This window comes from Gopherus evgoodei, chromosome 1 (genome assembly GCF_007399415.2).
Source record: "Gopherus evgoodei ecotype Sinaloan lineage chromosome 1, rGopEvg1_v1.p, whole genome shotgun sequence".
NCBI lineage: Eukaryota > Metazoa > Chordata > Testudines > Testudinidae > Gopherus > Gopherus evgoodei.
The window spans coordinates 137,120,258-137,137,208 of NC_044322.1; the positions used below are offsets into that span (position 1 = coordinate 137,120,258).

At 42.8% G+C, this 16,951-nt stretch overlaps 2 protein-coding genes across 5 annotated transcripts in view; one reads left to right on the forward strand and one right to left on the reverse strand.

Moving 5' to 3' along the window:
• Nucleotides 1-16,597, reverse strand: part of FANCB (FA complementation group B) — a 34,497-nt gene extending 17,900 nt beyond the window's left edge. For 2 of the 3 annotated variants that reach the window (XR_004001682.1, XM_030573289.1), the window contains exons 1-4: nt 16,477-16,597; nt 3,484-4,514; nt 1,347-1,499; nt 696-788 (exon numbers count right to left, since the gene is read on the reverse strand). Coding sequence is in view for 2 of the 3 variants with exons in the window: in XM_030573289.1 (XP_030429149.1) it covers nt 696-788; nt 1,347-1,499; nt 3,484-4,407 (1,170 nt within the window). In the remaining variant the exon portion in view is untranslated. Of the gene's footprint in view, nt 1-695; nt 789-1,346; nt 1,500-3,483; nt 4,515-5,817; nt 5,934-16,476 lie in introns of all 3 variants that reach the window. The other variant, XM_030573298.1, reaches the window with a different exon arrangement.
• A 117-nt stretch (nt 16,598-16,714) lies between these two features.
• MOSPD2 (motile sperm domain containing 2) overlaps nt 16,715-16,951 on the forward strand; it is a 61,223-nt gene continuing 60,986 nt past the window's right edge. For both annotated transcript variants that reach the window (XM_030573314.1, XM_030573322.1), the window contains exon 1: nt 16,715-16,859. In XM_030573314.1, coding sequence (XP_030429174.1) covers nt 16,851-16,859 — 9 coding nt within the window. In that variant the 5' untranslated portion in view covers nt 16,715-16,850. The remainder of the gene's footprint in view (nt 16,860-16,951) is intronic.

Genomic DNA, 16,951 nt, shown 5'->3' on the forward strand with positions numbered 1-16,951 from the left:
CTGAAGTTAGGCTTGCCAGTCTATAATTTCCAGGATCAGCTCTGGAGCCTTTTTAAAAACAAACTGAATTACTTTAGTTATCCTCCAGTCATCTGAGACAGAGGCTGATTTAAGCAACTAATTACATACCGTATTAGTAGTTCTGCAATTTCATATTTCAGTTCCTTTGAAATTCTTGGGTAAATACTGGTGACTTATTACCATTTATCAATTTGTTCCAAAACCACCTCTATTGACCATCTCTAGTCTGGGATGGTTCCTCTGATTTGTCACATAAAAAGAATGGCTTGGGTATGGAAATCTCCTTCACATCCCTTGCAGTGAATATTGATGCAAAAAATTCATTTAGCCTCTCTGCAATGGCTGTGCCTTCCTTGAGTACTCAATTAACACCTCGATTGTCTAGTAGCCCAATTGATTGTTTGGCAGGTTGCTGCTTCTGATGCACTTAAATTTGTTGTTAGTGTCTGTGTGTTTTGCTATTTGATCTCCAAATATTTTTTTGGCCTGCCTAATTGCACTTTTACCCTTGACATGCTAGAGTTTATGCTCTTTTCTATTTTCCTCAATAGAATTTTACTTCTGATTTAAAAAAACAAAAACAAAACAACAAAAGCAAAAACAAAACAAAAAAGCCACCGCCTCCTCAGCAATTTACATATTAGGAAATACAGAGAGTGCCACAGAATGCAAACCTGTAACCTTGCTTCGAGAGCTTGGATGGTAAGAAAACCATTCTCTTGTACTTCTTCCGTAGGAGGAAAATCCTCTTTACAATTGATGGTGCTCTAAAGAAAAGAAAACATTAGTCTACCAGCTGAAAGCAAGATGCAGCTTATTGACATACAATTATAGAAGAATCTGTGATGAGAAATTACGAAGCCACAAGAACCATAATGTGCAATAATAAAAAAAAAATCTTATCTACCAAATGAAATTAGAGGTTAATTGTAAATATTGCAAAGACCAATTTATGAGAGGTTAATTAACAAGTGTCAGGCTCTTAATTAAGTGTCTTTGGTTGATCAGAAAATAAACAGTGTAGCGAGTGTTGCTATATGAAGTACCAACACGAAGCCTTTTCAGCAGCATTATTTTAATTTCCCTAAAGATCTTCTATTATTGACTGTCACGTCAAGTCAGACAGTTATTTCAATAGATTCTTGTTTGTTATAACTTCACTATTAAAATCATAAGGAATTGAATTCAAATTCAAATTTAAGGGGATTTGATAGCATATCTACAGCTTCACTTTGCAGAAATATTTCTATTAATATATTGAGGTTCTGTTAATGAAATTTCATTAGCATGTACTCAATGGGTAAGAAAAGGTAAACTGAACTTACTTCATAGCTGACCTCTCCCAAATCGGTTATAATGAATGTACTTAAACTATCTGTATTGGATTCGTTCTTAAAAAGCAATAAAATTTGTTCAGTCCCAGTGCCAATAAAGTCATCTACCAGAACAGACTTCACTTCTTGCCATCTGGAAGCAACCTGCAGTTAAATGCAATATTAAAAATGTATACACCTTTTTCTAAGACATCTGTATTTGAGATTCAATTTTGTTACAGTTTGCCTACGATTATTCACTTTTTAAAAGAGCACATAAGAGAGCAATTACTTTATTTGCACAAGCAGGTACTTTTAGTCTAGGGCTGGGGTGGGCAAACTTTGTGGCCTGAGGGCCACATCAGGGTTCTGCAACTGTATGGAGGGCCAGGTAGGGAAGGCTGTGCCTCCCCAAACAACCTGGCCCCAATCCCCTCCCACTTCCCGCCCCCCACAGAACCTCCAACCCATCCAACCCCCACTTCTCCTTGCCCCGACCGCCCCCTCCCGTGACCCCCACCCCCATCTAACCCCCGTGCTCCCTGTCCCCTGACTGCCTTGACCCCTATCCACACCCCCACCCTCTGACAGTCCCCCACCCTGGGCTCCCATCCCCTATCCAACCGCCCTCTGCTCCTCGTCCCCTGACCACTCCCTCCCGGGACCCCCCCCCATCCCTAACTGCCTCCTGGGATCCCACTCCCTTAACCAATGCCCCCTGCTCCCTGTCTCCTGACTGCCCTCCCAACCCCTATCCACATCCCTGACCCCTGACAGGCCCCCCGGAACTCCCACTCCCAACCCTCCCTGTTCCCCATCCCCTAACTGCCCCCTCCTTCCTGACTGCCCCCCAGGACCTCCCGCTCCCTTACCCAACCCTCTGCTCCCCACCCCCTTACCAGCAGCAGGAGCTCGCAGCTGCAACACCCGGTCAGAGCCAGCTGCGCTCCCCACGCTGCCCAGTGGGAGTGGCAGGCCAGAGTGCTGCCCTCAAGGCAGCGTGGCTATGGGGGAGGGGCCAGGGACTAGGATCCCTGGCCAGGAGCTTATGGGCTGGGCAGGACTGGCCCGCAGGCCATAGTTTGCTAACATCTGGTCTAGGGGCTGGACCATGGTTCTGTGAGCTAAAGTCTCAAATTCTGTCCCAGCTCTATCACTGACTAGCTGTGTCACTCTGGACAAATTAGTTATCTTCAGTGTCTCAATTTTCCCCATCTGTAAAGTGCATATAATGTCTTTAAAAGAAAAGTCCTCTTTTCCAGATAATGTCTTTCAAATACTACAACTCGAGTGTTTATTCGTAAATATAATTTACAGTAAGAATTTTCAGAATTTATTTAGACCTGTGATTTAATCATGCGATTCTCACCAATATTAAGATAGTTGTAGAGCTAAATTCTGCACCATGTATGGAAAAATAGCTTCTACACAGAACTGTTAAGGAGATGGTAACTTCAGGCATTTAGAGCCTTCCATATTCCCTCTCAAAGCTCAAATTACAAACAAAAATATCAAATTAAATGTTTATGTCAATTAGGTCCATTAAATGCAGGAAACTGAACAAAAAGAGTATTTTGTGCACTTTGAAGGCAAACGAAGAGTTTCCAAATAAAGCAAAATTATGCAGAGCTTTGGCAGCATATCAAGAAAGCACTAATAATTCACACTGCCTCATGAATTTACGAAAACTAAAGCCAAAAAATGTCCATGGGCTTCACCTGCTGCATTTCTTTGTTGCCAAAATGTCAGGGAAAGTTAGTAAAATTCAAGCAGCAAATTTAAATTTGGGGTCAATATCAATTCAGTTCAGTTTTCTAAAATGGATTATGTAAAAATATTCATAACAGAGTCTTGCTATATGGGCAATTCTTATTCTAAACAACTTTTGAAACAGGGACACTGGCCAAGTCTCAATTTTTTAATTAAGCAACTGAATCATTTACTGTTTTTTTTAGACAAATCACAGAGCAACACTTGGAAAGATGTACTCTACTGTATTTAGGTCATTTTAGTGGATGCAACATAAGGAGGAGCAAAGGGTGAACACTAACCTCTCTCTTGGGGGAACCTGACTTACAAATGTAGATGGGAAGAGGAAATAGAACTCTTAAAAACTTCCATTGTTTCTAGCTATATAAAACCACAATACCTGAAAGCTGTCTCTCTGCACAGCACAGACATTTCCAGAAACAAATGACACAACATACAGCACGTCATTTCTGCTTGTTGTCACTACTTGTATTGAACAGGGCTCCTCATATGGAAGCTGGCAGGTACCTTTAGGCAGACCATCTTGGAACCAAATCAACTGTTTTTTGTTGGTGACGGCAACAACTGATGTTCTGAATTGGCTTCTTGATATCGCAGTCCTGCAGACATGCACACAAGATATCACGCTGCTATAGGCATGAGGCAGAAAACAGGTGCCAGTTAATATTTTCTGATTTTCAATTGCATATACAACAAACTCACTACCCCAGATGGCTCCATCTGATAACGAAAGTGTTTGCCCATCTTCTTCTTCTGGCAAACAAGCAGTTCTTGTCCCTAATACTATGATTCCTTCATTCTCAATCTCATTCGCCCACTCAATGGAAGAAAACTGAACAGAAGCACTTAGCACTGTGCAAGTTTTGGTAGAGACATAAAAGAGTTTTTTTGTGTGTCTCCATAATACTGTTGGACCATTAAGCAACCTTATATCATCTTTCAATTCATAGTCCAATTTAAAATTTAAGCATTGTTCAAATTTGTTGGAGCTGTGAAGCAACAATAAAAAGTATTTGAAAACACTATAATTTTTTTTCTCTCTCATCAAAATACAGGGGAGATTAATTCCTGTTCTGAAGTCTGCTATACAGCTGCAATAAACAATTTCAATATTCAAGCTCCCACCATGCATGCTGAATAGTCCTGAGGATTTTTGAACAAACATCTTAGTGCCACTGTCATATGTCATTCTGTTGACATGTAATCTTGTTGTTTTTTCAGCTGCACATTTTGCTTTTGACAGCTGAAAAATGAGGACTTCTCCATTGTAAGGTAAGATGTTTTCTTGTTCATCTGATAACATTTCCCTTTATGGTTATTCCACTACATGGATTCTGGATGTCTCTCTATTTTTCATTAGGATAATTTTTCTGTTGAACAAACTTTGTAATCCAATCGATCTTTTTCAATCTACAAAAGAAATAAAAGCTTTTTAGATTAATTGAATATAAGTCACAAGGACTGCATATAGAATCATAGAATATCAGGGTGGGAAGGGAGCTCAGGAGGTTATCTAGTCCAACCCCCTACTCAAAGTAGGACCAATCCCCAGACAGATTTTTGCCCCAGATTCCTAAACGGCCCCCTCCAAGGATTGAACTCACAACCCTGGGTTTAGTAGGAAAATGCTCAGACCACTGAGCTATTGGTTACTGGTTACAAATCAATCATATGGTCCCTACTATAAAGTTCTGGTGTTAATGTGATGTTTGCCACACTTACAAATGCAGGACTAGAATCACACTTAGCAACTTTTTAATCAAATATAGGTAACCAGTACCATTTTGTGGTAGAGATTTAATATTTTTACTCTTAATATGACAAAATATCTTTTACTTAGTTTTTGACAGTATTTATCAAAATTATTAATTTACTGCCAACAATTCTACAACATAAAATAATGTATTTCATTTAAGCTATTTGATAACAAAATTCTATTAAGTTGTTTCACATGTATGGAATCACGAAAATTCAAGAAGGTAGCTCTAGGAAGAAATTAAAAAGATCAGGAAATTGCAACTCCAAGAACTCCCAAACTATTTACTTAGGCATAATTCTATTTACATTTAAAGAATTTATTACATAAGAATGGCCATACTGGGTCAGACCAAAGGTCCATCCAGCCCGGTATCCCGTTTGTGGACAGTGACCAATGCCAGGTGCCCTGGAGGGAGTGAATCTAACTGGTAATGATCACGTGATCTCTCTCCTGCCATCCATCTCCACCCTCTGACAAATAGAGACTAGGGACACCATTCTTTACTTATCCTGGCTAATAGCCATTAATGGACGCTTGAGCACAGTTACATAAAAAGGTCTTTTAAACAGACTTTATTTACAGAATAAGAATACAACCATCATTGTTGCCTGCAAAACCTTTTCTAGACAAAATGTATGAATGGAGGAAACCTAAGCCAAGTGACAGGTCACAATTTATATCCCAACTACATATTCTTAGCAAGCTCCTGAGAAAAACAAAGGTTAATTTCCATTAGCTGGTCCCACAAATCAATAGCAACTGAAAACAGCTTGATTTATATCTAGTTTATTTTTAGCAAGGAAACAAGCAGATATTGGGAAAGTAAATTGAATTCTGAGCTGCATTTTAAAAAAAAAATCAATACTACACATTGTGAAAAGTATATGTTTTAAAATATGTAAGCAACCATTTTAATAATACTGAATCACTTCCACACTAAGCCCTATAATTCACCTGCTCAAAAGCTTCTCAAACAAAATTGCTTTTCATGTAATATTTCTCATTTTAACTTGATGTAGTTTGAAAGTGATTTTTTTCATCCAAATCTGGGCCAAGTTAGTTGAGCTTTTCTGAGAAAAAACAACACATTTTCCCCATAAGTTCCATTCAGAAGTTTTGTTCTTGGACAACAAACACATCCAAACCAAGACACTTCAAACTTGGCATATTAGTTTTTATTGAAGCTTAAAAAGCAAACCAGGTTTAAAGAAAACTGATCAGCAGTTTGAGACAGTTAGGAGCTTTTATGTAGACAATTGCATGTATGTGCAAACTTTCTTCCAGGTGTGCTCTGAAAGAAGGGAGGACGATTCCACTCCTGTCCTCACTTCTCTACCTATTTCTTTTTTCTAGATGAAATTAGAAATACATGGAGAGAATAAAAATCAATGATTAAAATTAAAAAAAAAATCAGACTTCTTATTTAAATTGGATTTTTTTGATAAAATGCTTTTTGAGGAAAAAACCTATCTAATTTTAATTAAGATACATTATAGCTCAAAGATATCTCAACATGGAATAGAGAGTATAAATTCTAATTCTATACTATGAGACAATATATTCACGTAATGTTTAAGAAAAGCGTTGTAAATGAATTCTAGTAGTTCATGGATTAGGGACCCAATTTTATGAGGTTCCAGGGGTTGATGTATAGATTATTTAGGTTAATTTTTCTATCTACCCAATGGTACTCAGTGCTCAGTCTAGAAGATACTATCAGAGATGCTTAGTTTTGCAGTTCTCAAACTGTGGATTTCTGTCTCCAGAGATAACGTGCTTGTTAACCGAAAACATGGTTTTAAAATAAATAAATATATAGAGGTAAGAAATAACAGAACTCAACCCTATTGTCCCCCTGCAAATTTGCATACACAGAGTCAATCCCTTAATCTTTCCCTAAAAGTGTAAAGTTTCAAGAAGTTCAAGAACAGAAGATCGTTGGGGGCGGAATAGATCTGGACAAGGAAAAGAAGTTTGGAGATAAATGTGAGGCATAGACAGTAGAAACAAAAGTGAAACTGTTTGAGCAGCATATTCCAGAAGTTTTGAAGTCTTTCTGAGCGTAGCCTTCATTGATTTGAGATCTACCATATCATTCTCTCACTAGAAGGGAAAACCTGTAATGGCAGCAGGCTATAAAACAGACCCAGTTTAGGAATATTTGAATGAAGTTCCTCTACCTGTGGGTAAGACAGGCATGTGTGCAAAATGAAAACAGTGCAACAAAGAAATGCAAGGCCTGGTTGCCCGAATGAAACATCATCATGAAAAGTGTTCCTTCTCTGGAGGAAGCTGCGTTAAAGATGATGAAAGGGACATGTCTGAACATGTAGGATTTTCAGGGTTGCAAACTTTTTTATTTCATACTTCTTTCTTAAGGACTGCCTGTCTTCCTTATCCACTATTCTTTAATTCTCATGTTTAACCAAAAATATAGTTGTTACTCTAAGATACTATCATTTTAGATGCAGTTGTGATTAAAAAAATAGCTGAAATAGGCAGATCTTCCTTTTACAATTTCACCTTTAAAGTCATATTGAGTGTCAGTGAATGCAGTGAGTAATACTAAATGAGCAGTATGGTAATTAAATAACTGCATTGCCTTATTTTGTTTAGGAGAAGCCATTCTCAACATAAAGGATTCTCAATACTATCCACCTTCAAAATCACCACCATTTTCTATAGTTTCAGAGTTATCTGCCAATGATAGTGTTTCAGTCACATCATGTATGTCACAAGCCACAGTATATCACCTGGAGCAAAAAGAAAAAAAAAATCGGCATCATCCAAAAACCACCATAGATAAGTTTGTGATAAGAATCAGCAGATTAAAAAAAGAGGTAACTGATGAAAAAATTGCCCAGTTTGTTTACGTAACAATCTCTCCTTTCTGTAAGATTGAGAACCCACACTTCATTAACATGGTTCAGTCACTAAGACCAGGATACAGCCACTCAACAGAGTAGATGTCGCATGCAAATTGCTGGATAAAGTGTATGAAAGAGAAATTGAGCAGCGTGCAAAAGGTCTAGAGGGTAAAATTGTTAACCGAAGTCTTGATGAGTGGAGCAATGTCCACAATGATCTTGCTGTATGTGCTTGTGAGACAAGAGAAGAAGGAAACATCTTCCTTACAGAAACAATTGATACATCAGGAAATGCCACACAGCCGAATACTTACAAGTAGCAGTAAAAGCTGTAACAAACTCTGAAAAAATATTCAAATGTCTAGTACACAGCTTGGTCACAGAAAATGCTGAAAATGTATCCAAGATGAGAAGAAGTTTAGAGGAGAGTACCAAGCTAATAACATATGGTTACAGTATTCATTTGATGCACCTCCTAGCCAAAGATGTCAGTGTTCCAGAAATAAAGGTTAATGTTGTTGAAATTGCAAAATACTTCTGTAACAACCACTTTGCAGCAGCTGCTCTGAAAAAAGTGGGATGAACCAAGCTAGCTCTCCCATAAAACGTGCGATGGAACTCAGTAGTGGACTATTTTGAGCACTGTATCAAGAACTGGCCTAATCTAATGACAGTTTGTGAACAAAATCGTGAAAAAATATATGGCACTGTCACAGCTAAAATTCTCAGCATTGGGCTTAAGAGAAATGTTGAACACATTCTGAGTACTCTGAGCCTATTTCTGTAGCCTTGAACAAAATGCAGGGAAATAGTTGTTTTACTGCTAATGCTGTTGACATTTGGAAGGAACTGAGTGAGATCTTAAAAAGAGAAATATGCATTGATAGAGTTAAATTACAAGCATTAAAAAAAACAAATGAGACAAGCACTACCTCTAGCTCATTTTCTTGCAAATATTTTCAATACTGAGTACCAGGGTCAAACCTTAACTGCTGAAGATGACGAGTTGGCTAATGCCATGGACATCCAACAATCATCCCTCCATAATGACACCTATAATAAACTTCAGAGCTAAAGGTGAACCGTTCAAGAAATATGTTTGCTGATGGTGGTTTAAAGAAAGTCACACTAGTGAATTGGTGGAAGTCACTTAAGCACTTGGATTCAGAGACTGTTGAAGTGATAACTTCACTTAACTGCAGTAACTTCTTCTGCTGGTGTAGAAAGAATATTTTCTTCCTTTGGACTAATTCATTCCAAATTGAAAAATCGTCTGGGACCTGAAAAAGCAGGAAGGCTTGTTTTTCTTTTCCAGATTATGAACAAACAGGAAAATGAAGGTGAAGATGACTGAGTTAGCTACAGAAGCCAGTATTTTAAATTTCTCATGTTGACCTGGCTGACACAGTCAATTTAAGAATCCTGTGGCACCTTATAGACTAACAGACGTTGTGGAGCATGAGCTTTCGTGGGTGAATACCCACTTCCTCAGATGCATGTAATGGAAATATCCAGGGGCAGGTATATATATGTGTGCTAGCAAGCAAGCTAGAGATAACGAGGTCAGTTCAATCAGGGAGGATGAGGCCCTGTTCTAGCAGTTGAGGTGTGAAAACCAAGAGAGGAGAAACTGGTTCTGTAATTGGCAAGCCATTCACAGTCTTTGTTCAATCCTGAGCTGATGGTGTCAAATTTGCAGATGAACTGAAGCTCAGCAGTTTCTCTTTGAAGTCTGGTCCTGAAGTTTTTTTGCTGCAGGATGGCCACCTTAAGGTCTGCTATAGTGTGGCCAGGGAGGTTGAAGTGCTCTACTACAGGTTTTTGTATATTGCCATTCCTAATGTCTGATTTGTGTCCATTTATCCTTTTCCGTAGAGACTGTCCAGTTTGGCCGATGTACATAGCAGAGGGGCATTGCTGGCATATGATGGCGTATATTACATTGGTAGATGTGCAGGTGAATGAACCAGTGATGGTGTGGCTGATCTGGTTAGGTCCTGTGATGGTGTCGCTGGTGTAGATATGTGGGCAGAGTTGGCATCGAGGTTTGTTGCATGGATTGGTTCCTGAGCTAGAGTTATTATGGTGTGGTGTGCAGTTACTGGTGAGAATATGTTTCAGGTTGGCAGGTTGTCTGTGGGCAAGGATTGGCCTGCCACCCAAGGCCTGTGAAATTGTGGGATCATTGTCCAGGATGGGTTGTAGATCCTTGATGATGCGTTGGAGGGGTTTTAGCTGGGGGCTGTATGTGATGGCCAGTGGAGTCCTGTTGGTTTCTCTCTTGGGTTTGTCTTGCAGTAGGAGGCTTCTGGGTACACGTCTGGCTCTGTTGATCTGTTTCCTTATTTCCTCATGCGGGTATTGTAGTTTTGAGAATGCTTGGTGGAGATTTTGTAGGTGTTGGTCTCTGTCTGAGGGGTTAGAGCAGATGCGGTTGTACCTCAGTGCTTGGCTGTAGACAATGGATCGTGTGATGTGCCCGGGATGGAAGCTGGAGGCATGAAGGTAGGCATAGCGGTCGGTGGGTTTTCGATATAGGGTGGTGTTAATGTGACCATCACTTATTTGCACCGTGGTGTCAAGAAAGTGGACCTCCCGTGTAGATTGGTCCAGGCTGAGGTTGATGGTGGGGTGGAAGCTGTTGAAATCATGGTGGAATTTTTCCAGAGTCTCCTTCCCATGGGTCCAGATGATGAAGATGTCATCAATGTAGCGTAGATAGAGAAGGGGTGTGAGTGGACGAGAGCTGAGGAAGCGTTGTTCCAGGTCGGCCATGAAGATATTGGCATATTGTGGGGCCATGCGGGTGCCCATAGCAGTGCCACTGATCTGGAGATATATATTGTCATCAAATTTGAAATAGTTGTGTGTAAGTATAAAGGCACAGAGCTCAGCAGCCAGTTGTGCTGTGGCATCATCAGGGATGGTGTTCCTGACAGCTTGTATTCCATCTGTGTGTGGGATGTTTGTGTAGAGAGCCTCTACATCCATGGTGGCTAGGATGGTGTTTTCTGGGAGGTCACCAATGCATTGTAGTTTCCTCAGGAAATCAGTGGTGTCGCGGAGATAGCTGGGAGTGCTGGTGGCATAAGGTCTGAGTAGAGAGTCCATATATCCAGATAGTCCTTCAGTGAGAGTGCCAATGCCTGAGATGATGGGGCGTCCAGGATTTCCGGGTTTGTGGATCTTGGGTAGTAGATAGAATAACCCTGGTCGCGGCTCTAGGGGTATGTTGATTTCTTCTGGTGTTAGTGTAGGGAGTGTCCTGAGTAGATGCTGTAGTTTCTTAGTGTATTCCTCAGTGGGATCTGAGGGAAGTGGCCTGTAGAATTTGGTATTGGAGAGTTGTCTGGCTGCCTCCTTTTGATAGTCAGACCTGTTCATGATGACAACGGCACCTCCTTTATCAGCCTCTTTGATGATAATGTCAGGGTGGTTTCTGAGGCTGTGGATGGCATTGCGTTCTGCACGGCTTAGGTTGTGAGGCAAGCGATGTTGTTGTTCCACGATTTCTGCCTGTGCACGCCGGCGGAAGCATTCAATGTATAGGTCCAGGCTGTCATTTCGACCCTCAGGAGGAGTCCATGTGGAGTTCTTTTTCTTGTGCTCTTGGTGGGAGGGCACCCATGTATCAGTGCACTGTTCAGTGTTGTCCTGGAAGTATTCTTTGAGTCGGAGACGGCGAAAGTAGGCTTCCAGATCGCCACAGAACTGTATCATGTTGGTGGGGGTGGCAGGGCAGAAAGAGAGTCCCCGAGATAGGACAGACTTTTCTTCTGGGCTGAGTGTGTAGTTGGATAGATTGACGATATTGCTGGGTGGGTTAGGGGTACCACTGTTGTGGCCCCATGTGGCAGGTAGGAGTTGAGACAGCTTACAGTCCTTTTTCCTTTGAAGAGAGGTGAAGTGAGTAATGTAGATCTCCTGTCTTATTCTAGTGAAGTCCGTTTGTATAGAAGTTTGGTTATTAATGAGAGTCTCCAGGTTGGAGAGCTCTTTTTTGATGTTTTCCTGTTTGCTGTATAGGATGCTGATCAGGTGGTTCCTCAGTTTTTTTGATAGAGTATGACATAATCTGTCAAGACTGTGAATGGCTTGCCAATTACAGAACCAGTTTCTCCTCTCTTGGTTTTCACACCTCAACTGCTAGAACAGGGCCTCATCCTCCCTGATTGAACTGACCTCGTTATCTCTAGCTTGCTTGCTAGCACACATATATATACCTGCCCCTGGATATTTCCATTACATGCATCTGAGGAAGTGGGTATTCACCCACGAAAGCTCATGCTCCAAAACGTCTGTTAGTCTATAAGGTGCCACAGGATTCTTTGCTGCTTTTACAGATCCAGACTAACACGGCTACCCTCTGATACTTGACAGTCAATTTAATAATTTTTTTAAAACATTTCATTTAACCATTTTAATAAAAACAATTTTAAGAAAAACAAAACCTGATTTTAAAAAACCTGAATGTTTAACTAAATTCAAAAATTCATATGCTTGTTTTGTTAAAATATTATGTTTGCTGTTGAAGAAAAAAGTCCAGAATACATAACGTTGTTGTTTTAGTTAAACAAAAACCATGTAAAGGTCTGTCTGGTTACGGTCTCCTTCTAAACCAGCATGGCAAGAAAATCCTCCAGATACTAATGATTAACCTGTTGAGTTGGAGATAGTTCACCTCTCAATGACTTCACAAATATCTGCTTCAACTACCTTTGGTAAATGAAATAACAAATTATTGGTTTTCTGATATAGCTGTAAAACTAACCAGACAAGTTTTCAAAATAAATCACGTAGTGAGTACCTTCTAAAAATGAAAAAACTTCATCTATCTCTGAGTTGTGAAGAAAATGTATTAGGCTTATAACAATCAACAAGGATGCACTTTTATGTACAAATCCATGATTAAATCGAGTCTTCCTGATAGTGATTTAAATCAAATCCACCCTGGAAGTACAACATGGCTACAAGTTACCATTCACAAATTGCACAATAATAATAAGAAAGAAAGAGATAATAAAGAAATTGATTGAAATTTGTTGTAAAACATTTATAGTAAAAACTTAGTTCAAGTTTTCGCGGATACATTTTTTTTCATTAACAGTCTCACAAAAACAAAAGCGACCACATTCAATTTATAAAAGACCATGTTACAAGTAATTTGTTAACCTGTATTAGTACATGTACTAGTAACTTGTACAAACAAAGTTATACCCATCCAATGAACACAAATTAACATTACCACAGGAATGGGCAAGTCATTCAGTCACTCGGTACATTAGTTCCCCATCGGCAAAACAGGAACAGTAGAAATTCCCTACTTCACATCAGTGTTGTGAAGATAAATACATTAATGATTGTGACAGTTAGATATTATAGTAATGGAAAACATTTAAATACCCAAGATTTATAAACAGTCTGCAAAAGTGAGGTTCCTATTTTCTATAGATTCTTATAACATCCTCATCACTGTAGTATGTGTGTGCTCTTTCCTATTTTTCAAATTCAGTGTATCTAAAGACCCAGAATTTGCAATTAATTCACTCGTGTGCTGAAATGGTACCTGTCTGTGCAGAGCAAGTTGCAAGAGAAGCCTTAAGGTTGTGTCAAAATAGGTTTTTCCAAGTAACAAACTTTGCATAAACGGTATTTTCATTTAAAAAGCAAGTTAACACCTCTGATAACATTTCTATCTAGGAATGACCAAAAGGAAGGGAACTATTGTTCTAGCCATCCAGTGAGGAATCCCCGCCATTACTCCAAATACTTCATATGACAATCTTACAAAAATGAGTGTTCTAAACTACATGTAAAATCTTGGCTGCCGCATATTACAGTATATTCGCATTAAAGCTACAATACTGGTTACAGTCTTCTACTCTATTTAGCAAAGTGCTTTTTACAGTAGCAGATGTTCACTGGGCACATAGGATTCTTTCTAGCCCCAAAATCTGGAGATCATCCAAGGTTTTCCATTTATGGCATTGTTTTGTCATGGATTCCAACAGCTCTCCTATTCAGTCATACTTTTTGATCAAGATGTAAGATATCAATAAGCTACTTATAAATACATGTATTAAGGATGTATAATTCACAAAAAAAAAACTTGTGGAAGTAGAGCAAGAACTGACAGGGATTTGAAGGGTCTTTCAACACAAACAGTCTCTTCTGTGAGCAAGAGTCAGGCTAGCTGTAACCCTAATAACGCAAGACTTGTAGAAACTTGTAGAGGATTGTGTGAGGCAAGTGGAAAAGAACTGTGTGAGAAGTTGCTGCAACTTTGTGTAGATAAATATAGAATGTAGACTACAGTCTAAACAGATGTGAAAAATAAGATATCAGGATGACCTATGTATAAACAAAATGCACTTGCTGCTCATTATTGTATGTAACAAAAGGTATAAAATGCCTGCTGTAATTGTTTACGTGTAGAGACCCATTTAGCTCTCTCCTTCCATGCAATTGCTAGAGATAATAAAGTATCTGATTTGCTGCACCCAACCAGAGCGTGAGAACTGTGTTTTTCTCTGACTTTACAAACTCGTACACTTTAGATAGAAAAGTAGCTCTCTGCATACCAAACCATCCTTTGACTTGCCAAGCTGAACCAGACAAAAATTTGGCAGAAGACCACATTCAGAAATTACCAATTGAGTGGTTGCCACTGGATCTTGCAACTCACACCATCAATGTGGCGAGAAATGCAAGTGACTTGTCAGGTGATGTGTATATTTTACAACTTTGAATGTGAACAGAACATTTAGATTGTCTATTCAGTCTGATAGTTCAGCTATCAACTAGGGAAATGCTGTTCTTGTAAGTTAGGAGAGTCCGATACAAAAGCTAGATAAGAGTGGGCAGGCACTTTTCCCAATCTGCCCCACGCCCCCAACACACTTTAGTAAAGTCCTTTCCTGAGATGTGCATTAATTAAAGTAAAACTCATCCCAGACCACAGCTACACATTTCGCTGCACTGTGGGTTCCTCCCTAAAGGCTGCTCAGCCCACACCTGAAGTCATCGCTCTTTACACAGCCAATCCCTTACTTCCAGGCAGAGTAACCAGCCACCTAACCACGAGAGGCAGCCCTGCCCCGCAGCTCAACACATGCCCCCCAGGGGCTGAGCGTTGCCAGGGGCGAGGACTGTGTGGAACACACGGGGGTGGGTGGGGGCGCTCGAGGCGCTCGGTATCTGTTCCTAGGCAGTGGGCAGAGGTGGCCGCGGCTGGGGCCATTACACAGGCACGCAAGGCTGGCTTTAGGCTGATTCGCCCGATTCCTGGGAATCAGGCCCCGTGCCTAAGAGGGCCCTGCGGTTTAGGCGCCTTTAAAATTTTTTTTACTTACCCTGGCTGCGGTCTGCTCCGGGGTCTTCCATGGCCCCGCTCCCCTGACCAAAGAGCCGGCGGGAGCGGGGCTGCCCCACAGCCCCGGCTGGAGCTCCGGCCGGAGCGCGGCAAGCCCCGCGGCCCCGGCTGGAGCTCCGGGCCCTTTAAATAGCCCCCAGAGTCCTGGGGTAGCAGGGGGCTCTGGGGGCTATTTAAAGGGTCAGGGCTCCAGCTGCCTCTGCCGCGCCGGTCCTTTAAATAGCCGCCGGAGCCCTGCCGCCCCCATGCATTCCTCAGGGCTCCTACGGCTATTTAAAAGGTCCGGGGTGGGGCAGAAGCAGGGGAGCCCTGGGCCTTTTAAATAGCCCCCAGAGCCCTGGCATAGTGGGGGGCTCTGGGGGCTTTTTAAAGGGCCGGGGCTCCAGCTGCCTCTGCCACCCCGGTCCTTTAAATAGCTGTCGGAGCCCTGCCACCCCCATGCATTCCCCAGGGCTCCCACGGCTACTTAAAAGGTCCGGGGTGCGGTAGAAGCAGGGGAGCCCTGGGCCTTTTAAATAGCCCTCAGAGCACTGGCATAACAGGGGGCTCTGGGGGCTTTTTAAAGGGCCGGGGCTCCAGCTGCCTCTGCTGCACCCCCTGTCCTGCCCACACCAGCCCCGCCCCCCGCTGCCTGCAGCCAGCTCTGCACCCCCTGCCCACAGCCAGCCCCTACCAAACCCCCTGCCCTGTCTCTAGCCAACCCCTGCCACACACCCCTGCCCGCACCAGCCCTGCACTGCCCGCCCTGCCCTGTCTCCAGCCAGCCCCTGCTGCATCCCCCTGCCTGAAGCCAGCCAGTCCCATACTCCTGTCTCCAGCCCTGCCAACCCCTGCTGCACCCCCCTGTGGCCCTGCCTGAAGCCAGCCCGCCCCACACTCCTCTGTCTCCAGCCAGCCCCATACCCCTTGCCCTGTCTGCAGCCAGACCCTACCTCCAGTCAGCCCCTGCCCTGCCTCCAGCCAGCCCCATGTCCACTGCTGCCCTGCAGTTCCCAGGCCAGTAACCCTGCACACCTGCTTCAATGAGGGGGGCAGGAAGCAGCGGGGACCCACTCATGTGCACACCCGCAGGGAGTGGCGGGGACCCACACTGGTGAAACGGCGGTCATTAGTAAGCAATCAACAGCATCTATGATGCAATGTACATAATATATAAATTTATTATTCATATAGCTATGGAAAGTAAATAACACATGGAAGAAACGGAAGGCTTTTTTTTTACACTTTTTTCTTTTTAAGTCATCCCTGCCAGGGCCCCGCCGAAAGTGTTCGCATTGGGCCCGGCACTTCCTCAAGCCGGCCCTGCAGGCACGAACCGCAGAGCGCACCTGGCGGCGCTCGGGCCCTGCCCCCCACCCCCGCGCGCGGCCTTACCCGCCCTGTGCGCCGCGCGCGCGGACAGCTCCCAGCTCTGCTGCTCCTGGCCGGCTCCGAACGGCCCGCCACGCGAAGCATTGTGGGAAAGGAAACTCTCCCGGAAAGGCTGGCGCGGAGGGTGGGGAAAGAGAGCGAGAGAGACAGACGAGAAATGACGGGCAGGCGCTGGGCGGGGCTTTGGGAGGCGCGGGGCGGGGCTGTCTCTCAGGCGGGCGCTGGCGGGCTAATAGACCTGTTGGGGTAGTTCGGGGAAGCGCGCGGCGTCATTCCGCGCTCCCTTGGCTCCGCCCCCCGACACTCCCTTCGTCACGCGCTCCCCTCCCCCTTCCGCCCTGCTGCCTTGTCACCAGCTGAGGAAGCTCAGCGGGACCATGGCTGGCGTGAGTATCTGCGCGAGAGCGCGACGGTCTCTGCCCCCCCTCCCTGCTGCGGAGCCCGCTGACCCCGGGGAAAACCAGGCGTCCAGCTTGCG